This window comes from Genypterus blacodes, unplaced genomic scaffold (genome assembly GCF_046128005.1).
Source record: "Genypterus blacodes isolate CSIRO-AG114 ecotype Tasmania unplaced genomic scaffold, CSIRO-AGI_Gbla_v1 ptg000133l_1, whole genome shotgun sequence".
Taxonomy (NCBI): Eukaryota; Metazoa; Chordata; class Actinopteri; order Ophidiiformes; family Ophidiidae; genus Genypterus; species Genypterus blacodes.
The window spans coordinates 502,229-525,158 of NW_027466935.1; the positions used below are offsets into that span (position 1 = coordinate 502,229).

The 22,930-nt window shown below is 42.6% G+C and overlaps 1 protein-coding gene across 1 annotated transcript; it reads right to left on the minus strand.

Moving 5' to 3' along the window:
- Positions 1-789: 789 nt before the first annotated feature.
- On the minus strand, positions 790-18,445 carry nup214 (nucleoporin 214). The gene is made up of 37 exons (XM_076163782.1): positions 18,273-18,445; positions 17,543-17,738; positions 17,294-17,448; positions 16,292-16,490; positions 16,068-16,138; positions 15,917-15,980; positions 15,665-15,768; positions 15,422-15,525; positions 15,196-15,262; positions 14,939-15,065; positions 12,080-12,238; positions 11,227-11,755; positions 10,923-11,059; positions 10,746-10,816; positions 10,569-10,652; positions 9,677-9,826; positions 9,246-9,404; positions 9,007-9,110; positions 8,702-8,896; positions 8,306-8,394; positions 8,127-8,210; positions 7,719-8,027; positions 7,394-7,561; positions 6,992-7,103; positions 6,482-6,557; positions 5,926-5,995; positions 5,690-5,725; positions 5,393-5,471; positions 5,234-5,286; positions 3,595-5,112; positions 3,213-3,280; positions 2,960-3,137; positions 2,721-2,873; positions 1,918-2,089; positions 1,483-1,712; positions 1,235-1,268; positions 790-1,105 (listed from the first exon to the last, which is right to left on the minus strand). The coding sequence occupies exons 1-37, from the start codon at positions 18,312-18,314 to the stop codon at positions 1,069-1,071; spliced, it is 6,183 nt and encodes a 2,060-aa protein (XP_076019897.1). The 5' UTR covers positions 18,315-18,445; the 3' UTR covers positions 790-1,068.
- Between the last annotated feature and the right edge of the window lie 4,485 nt (positions 18,446-22,930).

Here is a 22,930-nt window from a genome sequence, read left to right on the forward strand (position 1 = left end):
ATCGAGCCGGACTGGGTCACCTGGATGAAGGTGTGTGATGTTGGAAGCCCGGAAACACCCACCGACCCCACTGATGATGAAGATGATGATGATGCTTAGACTGTGTTTTACATTATTAGCAGAAATTATTGTCGTTTAAACGCGATGACATCATGGTTCCTCGTCCGGTGGGAATGGCGTCGTCAACACGACGGGTGGTTTTGGATCGACAACAAAAGGTTTAAAGGCTGCTGAACAACCACATCACTCTTAGGACAGATTACATGTTTGAACCAATGTTTGACCGTGATAAATTACACATGTTAAGAATAAAAACAACTTTTGAGTTTGAGAAATTTCACATTTATTTCTATGTATAAATATAAATCAGAATGGGTTTAGATGCAAAAACTTCTCCAAAAAAAGGTGACATTTTTTGAAATGTTACACTTTTTGTCCCATATCTGCAACAAATGTAATAAAGTAAGATTTCATTTACAGAGCCATGCTGTGAAAATCCGCTTACACCCAGACCATTAATAAAGCTACTTAAGTTGCTAAAATGTCGGAAAACTGCTCCTGTGAAGGGAAATAACATGCAACCACGTACACAGATATCATTGCACACAATCTGGAATATATGCTGTGGTTCTGTTTTAGGAGTTTATGCACTATTTTATAGTTTGGGTCTTATTTTAAGGAAATTCCTTTCTATGCAAGCAATCAAGGCTGAAATAACAATTTGCGCAGGAAAATATAGATGTGGGAATTCAAACTGTACTGCTTTAGCCAAGGAAGACAGAACATGGAGCCAATGAAGCAGGGTTTAATACAAATCTAATGATGTCATAAGTTTCTACAGATATTAAAAACTTCCTTGTCACACGCACATAGAATGGTCATCGGATGTAGCGTGCAATAAAATGCAAAGAGAAGGAATGAGCTGCACTTTGAAAAAATGCTTGAAAACATTTTCTTGAGAACTCTCCTCCTTCCCCTTTCGCCTGTCAGAGCTGTACATGAACCTTGATTGAAGAAAGTAACACAGGCATCATCATCATCTGGTTCATAGAGGTTTAATGAAACTAACTAGCTCCTCCAGGAATCAAATGTTTGAGCGGCTGATCTGGAAGAAAACACGGTGGACAAAACAGAGGGTGAGACATAACTGAATGTTGTACTCTGGCTGCTCTTACTTTCTGTCTGTCTGTCTATTCTACAACAACCATGCTGGTACTATACTGTGTTTTCTTACTGGTTTGTGGACCCAAAATTGCTTCCAGAGAACGCTGCAAAACAGAAAGAAAGTCAATAATTAATTAATTAAGAAGCAGTAAACTGTAATCACACAATCTGTTTCTGTGTGTGTGTGTGTGTGTGTGTGTGTGTGTGTATAGTGCAGTGACTATAGAGGTTTCCAACAAATGTGAGTAGGGACACGGAAGGAGGCCATTTGAACGTGATGAACTAAAAAGATATGAAACAGTAGTAGTGCGTCCTCACCTCCACCTTGAGGCTGCTGTCCAAATCCTGAGAAGCTGCTGGGCTGAAGCTGCTGCTGCTGCTGCTGCTGCTGCTGCTGCTGCTGCTGCTGCTGCTGCTGTTGCTGCTGCTGCTGCTGCTGCTGCTGAGTCCCAAACCCTGTGCCCTGCTGTGCCAGGCCCCCAAAGCTGGGAGGAGGGTTCTGAGTGGCTATAGAGCCGAATGAAGGGGCAGCGGGAGGTGAGGAGAAGCTGCAAGTGGAGAGACACACAGAGTACGACATGAGCTGAAATACTGGAAACAAAGAGCGATTAAAAAAGGGTTTTGTTTGTATAAAGTGTAAGTTCAATGTGAAATGTTCATATGTAAACGAAACTGGATATGTTTCATTGAGAATCTTCAACTTTCAGCATGTAATAGTCTTCTATTCCAGAGTTCTTAAAATGGTTTTCTTACCCAAATCCTCCCATGTTGGAAGCTGCTGTGCCCTCTCCAAACACCTTGTTGGCCGGCGGTACCATGGCATTGTTGAAGGAAGGATTAGAACCAAACGATGCCGCGGTCCCAAATGCTGGGGAACCACCAAAAGAAGGGGGGCTGCCGAAGACCGGTGCACTGCCAAAACCACCTGCAGAGGAGAATATGAATGCACTTCAGATGACGGTTTGGTCAGTTTTAATGTGCAGAAGAGCAACTAATGAGCGAATCCTCTTTATTTTGACGGGATTTCAGATCTAATTTAATCCTGTGGTTGAAAATAAGCACACAAAACATGAAATGCGTGTGGAGGAAAAAGGGGGAAATGGACAGTACAGAAATTAAAGCCTGGCTACCAGCATGCCCTAGTAAATAATTGATTGCTCTAATGTAACAAGATAATGTTCCCTGGGTGCAGGGCAGGATAGTGATAGGGCATTAGTGTGTTCAGTGGTACCAGCATCCCAGTGGAGCTAAAGGACTTGATGACTTCTGCTGCCGCTATTACGAAAACGGCAGAAAATAGAAAGAAACTCAAACTTCACCTTGAAAAACAAGTAGTATGTTGGGCAGAGGGATTCTGTCAATTACGTGCTCTTAAATGTGTTCTACACTTGGCTTCTTTGCTCTCAGATCATGCTTGTAGGCAGGTCAGACTGCTTTGAATTCTTTCTTCATTGTTTGTTTAATGGTGTAATAAATGTCAATCAATGAATTTGTATTTAATAGTTGTGGAATAGTTCAATAATGTTGAAAAACAGTGACTTTGAGGAGAGACGTACTTTGTTTTGCTGGACTAGAGAAAGAACCAAAGCCCTGGGATGCCACACTTCCTGCTCCGGTGCTGAAAGTCCCGCTTGCTTTCTGCTCCCCGAAAGACGCCTGTCCAAAGACTAATGTCTTAGCACCGGGGCTCCCAAACAGGGTGTTGCCACCTACAGGAGAAATAGGCACACAATGAACCTTCTCATACAGTTCAATGTTGCTATAGGCACTGCAATTTTTGGAACTTGTAGCCCACCTGTTTGGGCAGGTTGCCCAAAACCTGCGGTGGCGGCAGTGGCACCGAACGGGTTCTTGTTGGCGGCGTCTTCGCTGGGTTTTCCTCCCAGGCCACTGAAGAATGCTGCACTAGCAGAAGCGCCTGCTGTGTTGGCTGCAGTCGAGCCGAACAGACCCCCACCAGATGATGTCTGTTGCTGGGAGAGAAATTCTGATTGCACACGTTGTCGAGGAGAGTGGAACAACTGAGCTCAACAATCACTGGGTCATACCTGTCCAAACACGCTGCCGCTACCTGGTTGTTGGCCAAATACAGAGGTGTTAGAGGAGGAGCCAAAAGCTATAACAGGAAGGGAAAGACCAATACAGGGAAGATTTTAGGAAATTATTTGTCAACTGTGAAAAAAAACAATACAAAATAAACCATCAGTGTACTTAAGTCAGTCTGTGCATTTGTAAGTCCTGAAGTCACAAACCATGGTGTCAAAAATGATCATAAATCTGAATCACCAATATGCAATGCACAGTGTCTGCATTTAACAACAATGCATCTGAAGTGGCCATGGGCAAGATATATGGCAATACGTAGACTACAGTATATTTAACAGTTCAAAAATAATCACCAGGCACAAACTACTTTACCAGTGAGCTCACCTGAGGGCTGCCCAAAGCTGAATCCTGACGATGAGGATGTTGTGGTATTACTCCCAAACACAGACGCTTGGCCAAATCCAGAGCTCTGTTGTCCAAATGCTGGGGTGGTACTCTGTCCAAACAGTCCAGTGCCTGTGCTGCTGGCTGTGTTGGCACTGCCGGTGCCAAAGGAGAAAGAACTGGAATTGCTCGCAGTGGAAGATCCAAAGAGATTGCCGCCTCCTGTAGTTGTAGTGCTCGGGGTGGCTCCAAACGCTGTCTGGGCAAAAGTAAACCCACTGGCCCCAGCGTTGCCGCTAGGTTGGCCAAAGCCACTGGGCTGGCCAAATATGGTCTTACCAAAACCAGGAGCGGTGGATGACCCAAACGCAGTTGAGCCAAATCCTGTGGCAGCTGGGGCTGCGATGGTTGGGACTGCAGGAGGTTGGCCAAACACAGTGCTTGCAGTAGTTGATGAAGCGGTAACAACGGTTGGGGTAGGAGTAGTGGCTGCAAGGGCAACTGTGTTGATAACTGGCGTGACCACAATGGAACCGCTGGATGTTGGTACAGCAACTGGCTGAGTAAAAATGGAACCAGAACTGGGCGCTTGGTATGGGGGTGGGGGAGCCTGGGACAGGGCTTCCTGGGGAAGGGTGGCAGGAGCTGAGGTTGGTGCATGAGCAGGGGTTGCGTCTGCAGTGGTCTCTGTTGTGGCTGCAGCGGGGGTCTGAGTCGGAGGGGCTGCTTCAAGTGGTGGGGTGGTGGATGACGGAGGTCCTGACGGGGCAGGGGAGAATGAAGGAGGTGGAGGAGGTGTTGGGGCTGCAGCTGTGGTTCCTGTGGGTTCTGTTGTGGTTGTGTCTGTTGCAGGCCCGGTTACAACAGAAGGGCTGCTGCTCTCGACAGTTGGTTCAGCGATAGGAGGTTCTGGCTCAGGGGGCGGTGTAGGATCTAAAAGGGGTGTCGGAGCTTTTGGTTCCTCTGGGGAATCCACAGGGGTTGCAAGGAGACTACTGAAAGATGCAGGTGAAGCTGAAGCAGCCGAGCTGGACTGGGGAGCGGAAAAGGCCGGCTTCGATTCTGGTGGCTTGAACAAACATCCGGAACTTACTGACACCGCCCCCTTAGACAAGTCTGCTGCAGCAATATCTCCACCAGGCTTCTGGGGAGCTCCACCAAAGCTAAACTGTGCTGCTCCCTTGCCATGACCAAGTCCATTGTCTCCGAAGCTGAACGAGCCAGGAGTAGCTTTGGTAGAGGGTTCTTTGGCTTCTTCGCCCTGGCCCACACGCAGTCCAGAGAAACTTCCCAGCGTCTCTCCTCCAATCGCCTTAGCAGGTTGTGGCTCTATCTTAAGGGGAGCTGAGGTGGAAGAGGGTTTTACCGGTTCTCCGGACATAATCAGTGGTGGGGTGGGGGACCCAGTGCCTAGGGCAGGGGAGGCAGACTTTGGGGTGAGGGAGAAAGGCTCCTCTCCCGTCTGGCCCAACCCAATCTTGCCACTTGTGAATGAACTTCCCTTTGGTACATCTTTCACTAGAAAATTATGATTTATTGAGGAAACAAAAAGAAAATAAAGAAAATGATTAGGGCACATTAGTAGACATTCAGACATTTTAGAACAATCACGCATTAATACGCTGTTGTGTTATTTCACCTTGTGACATTCCAGGTGCCTGTGTAGCTGGCGTAAAACTGAAGTTTGTGGATCTGCAGATGAAACCATTTGCGGAAATCAAAACGATGAATGTTAAGCACTCTTTGGATTTCAGAAAGCATGTTCATTCTCATCATTCATTTTCATGAGGTGACTCACGCTGTAGTGAAAGAGAAGCCTTTGCTTTGCTCTGATGAACTGGCAGGAACCACAGGGGCTTCTGTTTTGGATGGTGTACCTGAAAGATACAGAAGGAGGGAGGAAATGAATGAGTCCATAAAACATCTATCACTGCCCTAACACATTCACCACAATTTAACATGAAGGGTATGCTAAATCAAATGGCACGATATTGTGCTGTGAAATCCAATGCAAATCTCAGAAATAGTCATGGGGGGACCTCCTGCTTATGTGTATGTGACTCAGCAGATTTGGAGGGATGTGCATCAGACTTACCAAAAACAAAGCCCGTCTGTGGAACACTTCCACTTTCTGAGGACAAAATGATACAAAACAAAAGAGGTAATGAATTAATCCATAAAAAAACATCTATCACTAAGATTTAAATTAAGATTAGATAAGATTAAGAAGACATATAAAATCAAATGTCACCATTTTGTGTCATGGGGGGCATCCTGTTTATTTGTATGTGACTCGACAGACTTTACATGTGGCATGTGCATCACACTTACCAAAAACAAAGCCCATCTGTGAAGCAGTTCCACCTTCCGAGGATACCTTTGGGATAACTGGCGTTGGATTCTGCAGAAACAGTTCAGAAATTGTCTCTGGGCATTACGTAATAATACATATCCACAGAAAAGTGCAAAATAACATGCTGGAGTTAAACTTGATACATGGTAAAGTTACTTTTAAGATAAAGATTTCAGAATGGACGCACTAAGCTGTAATTTTGGAAATAGAGAAACGGTATCACATGGAAGGGTTTTGTTCACAACCAGAACAGAGGTGCAACTGGGTCACCTTTGTTAACTTGAACTTGGGCCTGAGCAGTGATAAATTGGTGTGAGGAGGTGAGGTCCTGTCACCAAACTCCCAAATTTGAAAGACAGCGAGGACATTTCTCACCCATGCAACTAATGGTTCATTTTCATACAAAAAAGGGATCCAATCCGGAAATTTTTGCAAGCTGAATGGTCTTAAACATTATGAAATGAGGTCTGTGAAAAGAATGAAAAGAGTGATGTCTGACAGCTCTTTATGAGTGGATAGACTGATAACACTCACACGTTTGGCTTGGCTTGAAGCTACTGATGCCAAGACCTGCTGGATCGCCTGAGCTGCTGGATCTGGTACTGATGAGCTGGAGAGAAAACAAGTGACAGTGTAGAACACTGAACATTAAAAGCTTTGTGGGGGTAGTAGGTGCATTTCATATACAGTACATATGACAAACAAGCCTGGTCGGCCAAATTCTGCCTCTGAGCAAGGCTGGAGAACAACACAACAGTATGATTTATAATCTCCAAAATATAACTGAATTAGGACAAATTATACAGATCTTGTGGGGCATAAATCATACTGTAAGACAAAACAGTACACAAGATATCTGTAACTGTGCGTTAAGAGTTAGGCAAAGAGTGCGATGCATGCCCAGCAATGTTTGAGGCCATCTTTAGATTTGGCCTAGAACATTTCTTTGCTCACAAAACCTGAAGAATAAAAGATATGACTTATTCAAGCATTCCTGAATAAGGCATTCCATACAACAATCCAAAGATGATGATTGATCTTTACCCAATGCCAATGGGAACAGGCACAGGAGGCCCTTTGTTCTTGAGCTCCTGAACACTGACCACCTGAGGAACAGTCTTCAGAGTGGACTCTGTCAAGGAAGGACAGACTCCAACTGAAACACAGACATATATGTAGTATAAGTATCATTCTAAGAGGAAACATAACAGAAACCAGGGGTACTAATGAAATAGTGTAAAGCTACTGCTTCCCATTAGCGGTGGTTTGGCAGTCTCTGTCTCCCCCTTGTGAATTACACTGGGCATGACAACATTTGACAAAGATTTTAGACTGTACACTGTGTGGCCTAAGACAACAGAGGGATTCTTCATCACTGTTATTGGAAAACAGATAACTGCTTCCATTTTGTTATCAATACCTAGAGACTAATACATGTTGTCCTACCTGGCTTCTGATTTGCCATCTGCCTACGGATAGCAGCGCTGGCTGCAGCCTGCTGGGCAGGAATGGAAACAGGTATGTCCCTTTCAGTTGGTGGAGCTCCATGTTTCACTGTCTTTGTGGCAAGAGCAGTGCTGTCTGCCCCACCAAGGTTGATCTTATTGGATGGAACTGTAATAAACAGTAGGCAGCAACATTTAAGAGATCAAAAATGGATAGAAAGCCTGTTTCAACCTTTGTGTCACATGTGGCATGGATAATAAAAATCAGAAAAGTAGCCATTTCATTCTTCCATGTACTTGTGTCTTAATTTGTATGAGTAACTTACCAGGACTGGGAATAGGGCTAAGTCCAAAGCCCAATCCCTGTGCTGAGTGAACTTTGGTTAAGGGAGTGGACTGGATGGTCCCAAAGCCTGGCTGGATGGAGGGAGTCCTCACCACAGTGGGGTGGCGAGGAGTGGACAATGCCGAGGGCAAGATGGTCATGGGCAGTGGTTCTGGCGGGAGATCCTCATCCTCCATCTCCAAATGAGCTGGATGAGGCTCCATGCACTGAGAAAGGGAGGAGGTGGAGCTCACATCATCCAAGTCCTCAAAGTATTTAGGTGAAAGGAAAGCTGAACGAGACAGGTTGGCTGGAAGAAAAGAGATGCACAAGAAGCACAATTACCTTACATCTCTCAGAAAAGTGTTATTACAACCTTTACCACATCAGCTTGAACAGAAATGTCTACCTGGTGCAGTTGAGCGGACAGGGGGCATCTGCCCTTTGGAGAGGAAGTTACGCAGCTGGGCTTGTTTAACTGGTGATATTTTGGCTGCAGTAGAAAGAAATATAGTTAATGTTTGCAAAAAGAATAATGATGATGTATGATTGATTTAAAAATAAAAGAAAAAAAAGAAAGATGAATACCGGGAGATTTGGAATTGATCTTAGGGGAGGTGACCTCCAGCTTGGCTTTCAGGAGTGCTTCTCTTAAACTCTCCAGCTCGCTGTCCAAACTGACATAAAAAAGAAAAACCAAATAAAATTGCAGACCTCAACAACAACCTTGTTCATCATGGCTGCACTATGATGAGCCGTGCAAGTTTTGTTACACAAATGCATAAATGGAAGAGTCAAACTATATCCAAGAGTTTAAGTCTGACATTTGCAATTTTCTATTGTTGCACATCACATTAAAAATTCCATTTGATAAGCAAATGGAGGCACTTATGCCCTGTAAAGCTTGCTATACTGAATTAAATGCATGCACTGCCAATTCACACGCACTCACGCGCGCACACACACAGACACTCTGTTCCCTACCCAGCGGGTGTTGCTGCTGCAGTATTGCCGTTTGTAGCTGATGGAGTCGTTGTCCAAGCGGAGGTTTTGTTGTAGAGGTGCAGAGAGGTGAGTTCTTTAACCAACTGGTCCAGTCTGCTCTTCTGCTGGTTGATGATGTACAGATTATTGGATAGTGTGGTAAACAGACCCTCGCGCCCCGGAACGACCATGTGTCTGTGAAGGAAGGAATTATTAATACCATATTGTTGGGGGAATGTTTGTAATGCAAGCTTTTGGCAACTTCTTTATTCCCATCTAACTAAACTGTCAAACTTTGCCCTTACTTCTGCCTTTTCCTCTTCTCCAGATGTTTCTCCCACTCCACATCCAAGACACCATTGACATCCTCTACAGCAATCCTAACATACTGGTAGAGTCTGCGAATCTCCTGTAGAGAGAACATAACCAAAAGTTGAGTCAAAAAGTCGATTGTTAACTCAATACTGGCTGACCTTCGAATGTCACAAACTTCATTTCAAAACTAAATGTAGCTTGTCACGCAAACACAAGTTCTTGTCTTAACCTTAAGCTGTTCTTCACTGCGAGGGTCCAGAGGCTTCTTGCACAGCAGCTGCCTGTAACCTTTGTCTTTGCTGAGCTCATTTTGGGCCTTGCCTTCCTCTGTCCCAGCAAAACCCTCCAGTAAGGTTGTCTTCAGTGTGCCAATGTCCCCATGGAGTGACTGAGAAACGGATGAAGAGGTGGACAGTAAATAAGAAACAAGTGCAAGGACGAGTGCAAAATCTATATAACAGCATACTGCCATAACTTTTTTTTTTTTTAGCAAAATGCCAATATCTCAGGCTGCCAAGGACATCATCTTTGGTGTTCAAATCTTTAAAAGGGAGAACACCACATGGCTTTGCTTTTATCAGACCAAAACAAAACAAAAACACATTTACCGATCTCTGGATCAATTTTAAAAGCTTTGATCAGGAGTTCCCACTGTATTACCTCTGTGGTTTCCTTGATCTCCAGGGTGAACATATGGAGGTCGTCTGACTCCTTCCTCAGATCCTTCATCTCCTCATTGGTGCCAACCCTGAAGTCAGCCTTCACGCTTCGTGCCTTGAGGTCATCTAGCTCCTTTTGGAAATGTGCAATCTGACAACAAATCAAGCAGTAACTTGAATTTGGCTCTGAATCTGTTGTGAAATCCTGTCGCGAATCTTTTCACCTGTGGGTGCGGGTGACATTTTCAACTCACAACCAAATTTCAGTGACCATAATTTGTGACACATTACACTATAAGCAGGATAGAACTTGCATGTTGTAAGAATCTGCGATTAAGTGAGTAAAAACATGATGGCACGGTTAGAGTTTTAATAACGTGTGTCTGGGTGCTTGCCAATTTCTTATTTAAGCCTCCTTGTCTCTCTTCTTTATTGCGGATGGTGTTGTGCTCTGGAGAATACGTGAATCATAAAAAATAAAGTGACATCTTCAAATAAAACGCAGCACCTGATAAAACAATTCATCACTTTATGTGCGCAAGACCAAGCTCCAAGGTAACAATTTCATATGCCCAGGTGATGGCACTGTGCCACACATCAAATGTAAACCGATGTCACATATTATCCTGTCCTCACATCCTCATCCTTGCATCTGACACTGTAAATACCACACAACAGCTAAAAGCAAGAAAGACACAGTTACAATTTGAGTGACTGAGGAAGCATAATGTTATGAATAGTAGTATCATATGTATGTAATGAAATGGGAAGAATCTCGACCAATTGAATATAATGCAACAAGACATGTACTGGCATTAGTTAAAACCAATAAATATCTTCTCATAGTTGGCAATACTAAGTTAGATGAACAAAGACAGGATATAAAGTCTCACCTCTTCCAAAATCCCCACCATGATGGGGTCGGTGTCTTTCTTATGCTGCAGCTGCTTCTCCAGGGCCCTGACGCTAACGGATGCCTGCACAGGGGAGTGACAGACACATTCAACCTAACATTCTTAACTGATTGATATATGTACAGAACACCATTTTCAAAATGAACAGAACACAACCTGTGGGGCGGGGACAGCAGGAGTGGGCTTCTGCACCACTGTGGCCGGTGAGTGGGTTTGCACTGGACGCACTGGAGTTGAGACAAAAACCAACCACGAGAAAATCACGACCCATAAAGCTACAAAACAATTAAAACAACTAAATACTGCAATGTAACGAGGGTGCCGCTTTGTTACCTAACATGGTCGGTTGCTTGGTGGTTGAGAGAGGAGGAGCAGCCACACTGCTGGAATCGGAGGCAGCCGTTTTGGCTGCAGAGGAATTGAAGGAAAAAGACTGTGCTGCTGGTGCTGGGGTCTCCACTGCTGAAAACCTTGAGAAATAGCAGACAGAATTCAAAAAAATGTTTTTGGTCTGGTCATATTTTGTTCAGTTGTTTGTAGCCCCAACATCTGGCCAATAGTTTGCCTGAGCGCCTCCGCTCTGAAAGGCAATGAATCTGGAAAGTGCTGTGTACAAGTATACGAAACAATGACTCACCTTTCATTTAGATTCAGCTTCACAGTAGGTGGAGGGACTGTGGCAAAGCTCTGAGGTGTTGGTGTTGGAGCTAGAGCTAGAGCTGGAGCAGGGGCTGGGGTAGGGCCAGGGGCAAGGGCTGGGGCTGGGGCTGGGGCTGGGGCTGGGGTTAGTGCTGGGGCTGCCACTGCTGAGGGTTTGAAGGAAGGAGTACTGAAAGAAAATGCTGAAGGAGCTGAAGGGGTGTCAGAGGGAGGCTTGGAGCCGAAGGAGAAGCCCGAGGAGGAGCCTGAACCAAAAGCTGTGGGTCCCCCCAGGGAGAACGCCGGAGGGGCTGCAGCAGCAGCAGTGGAAGAGTTGGAGAGGAAAGCGAAGGAGAAGCCGGATGATGACACGGGTGCTGCGGGGCCGAGGGAGAAAGGGGCAGCAGAAGAGGCAGCAGGCAGTAGGGGAGCGGAAGTGGCTGCTGGAGGAGGACAAAAGGATGGAAATGCTACTGGGACAGATGTGATGGGGGCAGCAGCTTTGGGGGGTTGGATCGTCACAGAACCTGTGAACAGAACAGGGATTTGCTTTAATTTGCAAGTACTGTCTACATGCACGAACTGTTGACTCCGTAGCCAACTGGACTGTAAATAGAGAGGGGAACTAATCCACCTCTTCCCCAAGGATGCAGCAGAATGAATATTCTAATGTTCAGCAAAGATTAACCCTTTCTGGAGCAATCTTGTCAGCAGGGTTTCCATTTCATTTCCAAAGCTGTACATATATATTTATACATATACCGTACTAGCATTTAAACCAGGTGTCTTCCGACCACACACTTAGACGTACTGTTTATGTATGCTTTGCCTATTGCTATTGGGTTTCAAACCTGCATTTGGCAGTCTCTCTCCATCTAATGGCAGCGCGGTGGGGGCTGAAACCAGTTGTTTGGCCCCAGGATTGAGGTTAAGGATGGCAAAAGGGCAGAGGAGTCCCTCTGTAGACAGCACCAGCATTGTGGGGGCTGGAGGTAAGGTCTTGTCATCAGCTTTGAGGAAGTGGAGACACAGACACAAATATATGAACTCAATCATGTACATCAAAAAAGATCTGTACTTACATATATGTAACACATACTTGTTATATATTTACATTCATTTCCCTTATATCTGACCATGTTTTGGATGCTGGTATATTGTCAACCACTGTGTTGTATGGTTGTCCAAATGATGTTTTGCTCTATGGCCTCTTTTCATTCCCAACTCTCAAATCTCCGCCCCTCACTGCTGAAACTCTAATGCTCAAAGAGATGTTCAATAATATTCTGAAGTTTTCTTTAAATACTCCATAACTCTAAGACAATTAGCAGGGCAGTCATTATTTCACATCTGCACACATGTGTAATCCTGATGGGGCAGTGACAGACCTCAGTGGGAAACGCTTGGCGGCGTGCACAGCTCTGTGCTGCCAACTCACACCGCTGCACAAGGGAGACAATTAAAGCAAGTGTTGTCTGCACGCTTCCGTTGCTTTGTCCATGGCGACTCATTGCCGTTTGTCACTTTAATCAAGAAAAGTGGTACCTGTCAGCATTTCTGCACAAATATGTTAGTGCAGCACTTATCTCATTAAATCTGCCTCATTTTGCCCTCAAGTACCTAAAATATGCAGCCAGTGTTCAGTTTCTAAGACTTTTTGAAGGAAAGGATGACACTGACTATTCATATCCAAAGTTAAACATGTATCAGCCAGAAATGTTATTAATTTCAGAAATTAAATTTCAACCTAACAAATCCTCTCTCTGTTCATCTCCTGTTTCCTTCATACCTGCAGTATGCATGTCTGTTCACTATTCCCTAAATATAACTTTCATCAAGTCATGACACCAAAAATCCCCTGCTCTCACTGTTACTTTGCATTCTGTTAATTGCACTGATTAAACATAATGGCAAGTACTTTGTTTCAAAAGCATCGGGGCTAAAATGTTCCTTACTAAATTATCTCACTTTAATGAAGAACAAAAAGGCAAGAAGAACTCAAGTTTGAACAAAGGGGGGTGAAATAGAGAGAGAGCAGAAAAGACACGCAGTGAATCTCATCAGCATTCTGCAACATGATTGTCTGGGCTTTGCCGCTTGTTGTGGTGCTCTCGCTCGTCTGAGCCATTTTAATGAGTGCATCTTTATCACAAATAGGCTTAACTGTTATTACACTCCCTTTCTTTCCTTATCTGATATTTTGCTTGAGAAAGAGATTTTGCAGCGGCGCCAATCATAACTAAATGATGCTCAAATTGCAGGTTTTGCTTGCCGAGGAGTTCTTAGAGTTCATGGAGAGAGAGGGAGAGAGAGAGGGAGGGAGAGATGTGACTAGACAGCAGCAGCCGCAGCTCTATGTGAATGTCTGGCAGACTGGGCCAGTTAAGATGAAACAGCGTACTGAGAAGGTAGCTTATCACTATTCTTTACACACACTGCAACACAGTACTGCAGTGGATGCTGTGTGCACTGATGGATTTCAGCTTCATCTGATCTTTAGGGGCATGTTGAAACTAAAACACATTGAAGCTCGAAGAACGAAAACAACCTGCAGTGCTCATGAGACAATTCAAGCTCCATTATGAAAATTGTATTGTATTGTGTCTTGTATTTCTGTCAGAAAACCAGATATTGCAATTCTTCTTAAAAACAACTTTCTCTCTCCTACAGTTGAAATGATGTCATCAGTTTGCAGGGACATAAGACAGATATAGAAGTTGCAGTGGTCTGAGGTTTTATATTTAGGGAGAGTACAACATGAAGCTCGGCCAGTTAATATTGCGGTATTGTAAATCCTCTTAAAGCATGCAGGTTAAGTCCAACAGATCCGTATCACTGATGGCATTTAACACAAAAGTTTTCTCCAAACTGTCTTTTTTGTTATTATAATTATTCAGAAAACCCTCAGTGCACACATGCATCATGCTCCTGTTTCTGAATTAAGACACAGTGAGAAAATAAAACTGACACCCAAAATGATAAATAACAGCTGCAAGTGGGAGGAATCAAACTTAGCATCTCCTGACTCATGAAAGAGAGATATTGTGATTTCAGATTACAGAGAGAACTTGGTTGCCAAATGAGAATGGTGCGGCTGTACTTTGGGTTCAGACGTGTGTTTGTGTTTGGGTGCAATACATTTTTGTCAAGCTTGTATCTCATTGTTTTGATTTATGGGCTAGAAGCTTGAAGATGAACTACATTATTACACATGGGAGCATTATTATTATGTATATATATTTAAGATATTAAAAGTAGCTTTGCTTCTGAAATCGTTTCCAGTTTTGGTTTGATGTGTAACGATTGTCTCTCTGCAATATATTACAATTTCATCATGAAACTGTTTTTCTGCTTCACAGATTTTGTTTTATCTGCTTCTACTGCTGCGATTGCGACATAGAAAAAAACTAAAACAAAAAAGGACTGTGGGCATTTGATTTTATAATGCTAAAATAAAAGAATCTCTAAAGACCCTTCACAAGAAAGTGTAAGCTAATTCAAGTTTGGAAAACAACAAAACACTCCACTCAGCCCTAATATAAGTAGGTGGGAATTTGGCAGATGGACAGCGGGGAAACGAAGCTGCATTTGCTTGTAGGGAAATCAAATTTAATGCTGCTTCCATCAACAATACTTCTGGCTTTGTTAATTGTCTAATTTCGTCCTGACTAGTGAAGCGAGAAAATACAGAGGGTACAAAGTATACATACAGATGGGGATGGCGTGCTGGCTGGTGTAGTCTATGGCAAAGCCAAGAGGCAAGGTGTCGTCACTTGTGTTGGACACAGGAAGCTCGGCCCGGCTGGCATCCTCCAGGACCCACAGCTCCCAGTTATTCTAAACAGAAAAGAGCAGTCAATTACAGTCACCATCAATAGACATTTGCAGTGTTTTCAAGTCCATTCCAAGCAGAGGAGCCAGTTTGCACTCTAAACCCAATTAAACAATTCTTCACTTGATTGTGTACCTTGTCCTCTTGTCTGGCGATGACGCTGACTTCAATGGAGGCTGCTGATGCCGCAAAAGCAACTTCCCTAAACGAAGATGGTGCACAACAGACGTTAATACCCAGTTAAACACAATATAAATATAAAACAAAGTGTAAAGAGTATTAGGAAATATCTATCATATGTTTATAGTTAGAGGAATGTGTGTGAAATGTGTTCAGGCCTGCGGGTTGCGATCGGTCTTACCAGTCCTCTATTTGGCTCAGAAAGTAGTGGTGCTGCCTGTCGGTGCAGGTGCCGTACACCGGGTCATTAAAGTTCAAGTAGGCTTCCGGCTTTTCATCCTTTTTCTGTCACAAAATGGCAAATGGCAAAATAGTTTTCAAAATGCACCGAACTTGAGAAATTGTATTTACACCAAGCTGTCCTCCTGAAACTTTATAGGTGTCGACCAAATAACTCAGACCGTGGGTTGCAGGATGTACTCACAGGCAGAGAGATCACCACTAGATCAGGGGGGGTCTCAGGGGATCCATCTGCGGCCGCGTACACGATGGCAAACACAAAGGGTCTCAGCCAGAGCACATCCAGGACTGTCAGGGAACAAAGGGAAGCGATGCATTAGCCACAGACAGAATAAAGTAGATGCTGGTTAATTAACCAGTAAAATGATGAAGAGCTCAGTATACATACACAGATAATAGATATGGATTTTTAATAACAATATAGTGGTAATCTTACCTTTGACAGGGTTATCAGAGGTGTAGAAGTTTGGACAAGAGATCACTCTCCTTTCCTGAAGAAGCTAATAAGAGAGAAGAGCAACCATCAGTCAGTGATCACTGTGTTATTATAACACAGAACAATAAATTACAATTGAAATAGCACTTACTTGGGTGTACTGGCAGACGGTGGCGTTCATTTTTCCAGCAGAGACTAGTTTTCCTTTGGGACTCCAGCAAACTGCGCGAAGCAAATTACATTCATAAATCTGCGTTAGGTGGCAAAATTGATACCTACAGTACAGATAAAAATTAACCGAGCGCTCGTTTTCTTTCACTATCTTGGGAGACAGTTTTCCTGGGAGTGTACCGTTTACAGTTTTGTTACACTCACCGCACGTGATGCCATTGGCGGGAGGGAGCTCAGCCTGGAGTCTGACGTTGTCGGTGATCTCCAGAATCATCATGCTGCCGACAGAGAGACACGCAGCCAGCAAGACTGGCTGGAGGGGGTTCCACTTCAGGTCCTCCACAAAGGTGCCTGTTTCTACAGCTGGATGGAGGGATGCAAAAGGTAACTTCTCTGGTCTTGCCTGGAAAGGGGAAAACAAGCAACATGTCAATATCAAAGCAGGATCATGAAAGTGTTGACTGAACATTTAAACAAAATAGTTCCAGTCAGTGTAGCTGTGAGATTATAAACACCCAATGTAATGACAACTTTGACTTTATGAGAATGTAAATACCACCATTACAGACGGCACTATATTGGATCAAAATGATTTAAGGGATTACTTAGTGACCACATCTTCTTTTGTTTGCTATTTGTTTTTACTGAAGTAAACATTTTACATGACACTGCACATACGATTATAGGATTTTGGAGATCATTTTTATACAGAAAGAGGGGGAAAAGGAGAGAACAAGAGAGAGAGAGAGAGAGAGAGAGAGAGAGAGAGAGAGAGAGAGAGAGAGAGAGAGAGAGAGAGAGAGAGAGAGAGAGAGGGGGGGGGGGGTGGTGTGGGTGCAGAGTCCAGGATGGCATCAGTGATGTTGATTCGATGATGTCATAGGGTAAATACAGTTTTTACAGGACGATGTCAAACAGCAATGTAGGCTGCTACAAATCTTATCATAGGCTGTGGTAAAGAGAAGGATAGAAGAGAGAAACAAAAAAAAACAAAGAGAGGACACCCAACCCAGAGACCCAACCCAACATCCATACAACCCTGCCCTGGCCCGCCTGGGATGTAAAATAAAATGCAAAAATAGTGCCCACATCTACATAATCGGTACATAGCTCTCCAATCTGCAGTGGATTTGACCAACAGACTGACATTTCTACAGCATTGTGTTTGGCTACCACCTTATGAAAGAAGCCGATTAAGTCATTTACCTTGTTCACGAGCGTGCGGACGTCATAGAACGCCATCAACAATCCACACTCCTCAGACATGGAGCACACTGACAAAGTAAGTTCATCGCAACTGAGAGCCACGTGATGCACGGGTCGATCCACAGACACCTCTGCCAACGCTGAAGTCCCCTCAACTACATTAAAGAGGAGAATAAAGCAGGTTGTGAGATAAACGGTGAATAGCATTGCAGTAAGATATAATGATCTTAGATGGATATGTTACGATACCTATTTCATTGGAGTTGCCTTCCAAGTTGTCAGCTGTGAGGATGTGTTGTGTTTGGTAAACTTTCAAAGTTCTGTCAAGCCCGACGAAGATCAGTCCAAATTTATTGGAGAGGGCAAGCAGGCTGGATCTATCTTTAGGCAAAACATCAGGGGGCTCAAATACTCTGGTTTTCTTCATCTGACGAAAATGAAAATCCTGGAGAAACAAAGACAGAGTGAGCACAGACAGACAGACAGACGGTAAACAACATGTGGCTCCAGCTCAGTGACTACAGAAGCAAACTGGAAAGATACTGAGATCATTAAACATTACTTTCAGTTTGACAAAGTAAAAACGCAGGCTTAGGTTTCGAGCGGTGCTATATCAGGCACAGACGACGATGGTAACGTCTTCTATACTGGATTTTCGCTGTTATGGTATGAAATCAGCTATCATGCTGTTTTGTAGTAAATACGTTGTTGGCTTTATACCGTGTTAGCCTAGATTAGCCAACTACTCCTGTGAGGCTGTTAAAGTCTCCTGTAATTGAAGTTTCGTGGTTATATCAATGTTATTGTTTTGGCTCGTTAGGGTATTGATACAGTTAAGAGAGATAAAAACCAAAACAGCTAGCTGATTTAGCCCGCTAAGCTAGCAAGAACCAATGAGGTCGAATGGAAATAGTGCTTACTAACTAGCGCAACGTTAGCTACCACATGCTAACATCTCAACTTGAAATGAACACCCTACCTTCATTTCCCTCTCGGGAGGAGAGTCTGGGTCGTCACTCATTGTGAATGACGGTGTGTTCTTTAACTTCTTTTATATAGTTGTATCTTTTCTGTAGCTTCCAGAGAAAGTTACTGCGTGCCCTGCTGACTGAGAGCAGGGAAACTGAAAACATGAAGCAGAACCGCGCAAGTCTGCAGCGCCGCCAACGTCACAGCTACGCAGGTTGATAAATAGATCACAGAGCAACAGATGGTAGAGCCCAGGGGCGTCGTCGAAGATTCGGGGCCCGTGGCAGATAATATAATGATAATAAATAAGTTAATAAATAGATGTGTCACTCCTTGGAGTAAAAGTCAAACTGCATTTGTCACCATGTAACCTCTCTTTAAATTGTGTTTAATTAGAATAAGGAAACACAAAATTACAAAGTGTTGCATCCAATGTTGCTTACAACTGTGTCAGACTCTGCAACAATTGTGACATCATCAAACTTCTTTCATCTGAAACTAATTTACAACAGTGATGTTGATGAATAGAACAGAGCTACAACCGTGATGTCACACTTGTACGATTGCTGAATCTATTCGCATCTCTGCGTGCGTCAACCGTGACATCATTCATGATGTCATTATGTGGGGGGTGCTAGGGTGGTTATAGTAAGTGGCGGTAATGTAAATTAAAAATAAGCTTATATTGTGTAAATGAAAAGAAAATCACCCTATCCACCCCCCTGACTGTTTTTGGCAAGTTTGGAGGTGACACACACACACACACACACACACACACACACAAACACATGAAATTGACATACACACGTCTGTCTACTGCTCTCCAGTTATAGTGGTAATAACCATGATATAACACATATAGTATAGTAAGATACGATTCCTACTTTCTACTTTGCCCTGAAAACACTGTCAAAAATAATAGACACCCAGACAAAACAATAAAGAGGGCAGTATATGGTGAAGAAGAACTTTTATTAGAAAGCTGATTTTTTTTTTTTGAATTGCATTGAAAGAAAACAGGTACTCTTGGACTACACAACTGAAACTGGTGATGGGAAATGTTGGGAATGAAAGGTAGATTTTTATGCAACATCAAAAGTGGCAACTTGCATTTCTGTTATATATATTATTGATGCTTTAGTCAGAAGGCGCATAAACATTTTAACATTTTTCATTTTAAACATAAAGCAGTATCAACGCTGAAATTCTCCCATCCCAGTTTGCCTGATTCATGCCTGTTAATAGTGAAGAACATTACCATGATCAAACCATAGGGCTGCATGATAACATCCTCTTGTATCATATTGACTATGATATTGACTGGATGAGAGCTTACCACTTACTAGACTTACCCAGACTCAGGGCCAAGTTAGGCCCATGCTAACCAGAGCATTACAGATATGACCCATGTCAACATGGGGCGGCTCTGTTCTCAAAGCACCAAGGTATCAGTCAGATATCAGTCAGTCCTTGTAGTACATTTATAACCATGGAGGCTGGCATTTACATCACCATGTACCTCCACTCTGGAAAGTAAGCAAGCAAAGACCAAAAGCAAGCTGGAGAATGACAAGGCAATTAGCAAGAGCACAGCAATTCTTGTCAGATCTCCCATAGTGCACTTTGGGTCTCATCCCTATTCTGATTGTCAGCGCTCTGAGCACATGGCTTTGAAAGTTACTTTTTCCTTTTCCCACTAACCCTCTGTCACTCTTGACATGTCATTGTTCTAAGTAGTTCTAAAGTGCTGGCATTGTTCAAACACACATAGACACAAACGTATAGTGCATTTTTCAGTCTCTTCAAAGTTCAAATGCACATTCAACTGAGTAGTTTATGTATTCGTCTTTCTGTCACTACTTTGCTGTTTTTACAATAGGTTAACATTTATGCAAACATTCAATGAAGGGCCATGATAACGCAGCCCAGCCCACGGCAAGACTTCACAGATTGTTTGCTAACAGTGACAAAGTTATTCAGCATAAAATACATGATGCATAAAGATCAGAGGTTTCATTGGGTTAGAGTGAGCGTATGAAGGCATGCATTTTATGATAATTGTGTTTGCATACAAATGTACTGTTTCCAGGACAAAGGCATCAAAAAAACAAATGATCCGCAGTTTTCTAAGAGCTTGAGCCATATTGTAAACCACATCACAAGGCCGACATTTGAAATGCCTCTTACAGGAATGAAAACCATTAAGATTTACAACAGGGAGAGCAGAGCACAATGTCAGGGATTACAAAGAGGGTAAAGAAATCGAAGTGCACAGGATAATTTGGGAAAAGGGGATCTTTCCAAACAACAATCTCATATCTCTTATTTTATCCTTTTCAGTCACCTTGGTGAGTGAAAAACATGATGATGAACAATGATGAACAAGTATTTCAATTCACAAAAATATCTCAGCAAACGTTTGCTGCACGGATGGCATCACTTTCAATCAAATTTAAAAATTTAATTAAATTAAACATTACAGGGCACATTCTTGCCATCATCCTTTTAAGGGTTAACCATTCTTTGACAATTATTCAGTTTATAGTGCAACATATTTCAGGTTCAAATCCTCCCCACACAAGAAAAAAGACTATAAACAGGAGAGAAGCAATAAGAAATTTAGATTTAAAAAAAAGTTAATATTTTTTTGACTTGGACAGTCAGATGTATATTTCAGTCAGATAGGCAAAAAGTGAACAAGCTGGTAAAAAAAAAGAGAAAATGTGAATTCAACAAGGGAAATAAATGAAGAATGCTGTGTGTCTGTCTGAAGTCTTCCAACAGCATTTCAAACGTGATAAAGGCAACTAACATATCTGCATTTGTCTTCAAAAAGAGCGATATAGTGTTTTCCTCTCTATAACATTTAGAACCTGCATCAAGTAGCATGCGGTTACATTCAAGCTAAAACTTGATTATCTGTATGCAATTCAGTACATTTGTTGTTTTATTCTACTCTGATTCTTTCAAAAAGAATAAGATAAAGGCAAACAAGATCAAAAAAACTGTTTCAAATGTAATAATTTATGTGGATCAGATAAGAATGATGATTAATCAACGTCTGCATTCCTCAGCTATGGGTCTATTTGTCTTGTTAATGTGTGGATATAATGTTATTGTGTACATCACAGCATTCACACCCATGCACACACAGTCTAAGGCACTGATCCACTCCCCTTTAATCAATGCAGTGCAGTATATCAATGTTTCCATCCTGCATTATTTAACACTTTATTTCAAATTGGCCATGCAACATATAGCGTGTTGGAAAATAGATGAAGTAGATTTATCAGACAAAGACAAATACTTTTGGATTCTGGATTTTCTCCAGCTGCAGATTGATTGAGATGATTGATGAGAAACAGTTTCTTTAACTATCTGAATTAAGAAAGAGCTGTGAATTTGAATGGTTTCATTCCAACATGGTACATATTTTTGTGTCCACATATGCCACTTGAATGTTAGAAAAACAATTTGTTGGGAAAGGATAGAATATAATAAAGGCCTGCACTTGTTCGTTCTTATATTTATTAGGGAAATGCTCCATCATGTTCCACCACATTGGAAGACCTACAAGATCAGTTTAAAAATCACTACAGTCTCTATTTAAAACATCACCCAGCCACACTATCAATTGTTATTACTTTATGGCCTATTTTGATAGAATACATTTGTGAAAAAAGTCGAGTCATAAAAAAGAGATTCATTTTTTTCTCATATTCAATCAAGGCTCGGATTACTTGCCAAAGCAGTGCTACAGTTTACATTCAATCACCCTCTCAGTCATTCTCTCACAGCCCTGTATTCTATGGCAGATCACATTTCTTCAAGAAAGAAAAAGAAAAATACTGTAAACGTCATTATTGTTACCTAGTGCAATTATAACCCTGTGCTCCTTTGTGCAGGGCCATCTTAAAGCTTCCCCTAAACAACCCTAAACATGATGTGTAGAGTACAGACACAGAGAGTCACTGGCCCAGTCTTTAAATGGCACAGCACTGACGCTTAAACAAAGTGCTTGAATATGACAGGGGGGGCATATATTGTTTGTTTTGTTTATTAGCTTGATATCAGTTTTTGCATTGACAAAACCTCTGGGATGATTTTTAATATGCTGTATGATAAGTGCATGTTTATTTAGAGCAAACATAAGCATATTTCAATTGTTCAACCACATTATAAATAGATAAAGTGTCTTAAATGCTGGGGTTTAAGAAAATAAAGAATAATCAGGGGGTTCATTCACAGAAATTGATGATCTGATCTTGTCTTTAAATGTGTTCTGAGTATCAATCAGAAAAAATGCTGGTTAAAAGAAAGACATATGACAGTGTATCGAAAATCAAATGCGCAAAAACGACAAAGAAAAGGCCAAACAAGAGCTTTTAGACTACATCCCTACACGCGGTGGAAAGCATGAAAACAGATATCAAAAAGAAAACAAGGATGACAATACAGGTTTAATTCCCTGTTGAACATGGCCTCGCTCTCAACCCTCCCCCCCCCCCCAGCCCCCCGCCCCCCCAAATTTTTTTAGAAACAGTCATCGTCAGAAACACTGGTTTGTTGCTTGTCCCGCTCCACCGTCTCCCTCACTCATACGATGCATCCGGGAGAGGTGGAGGAAATTTTCAGTCATTTCTTAAGAACTGTCAATTCTTCCCAAAC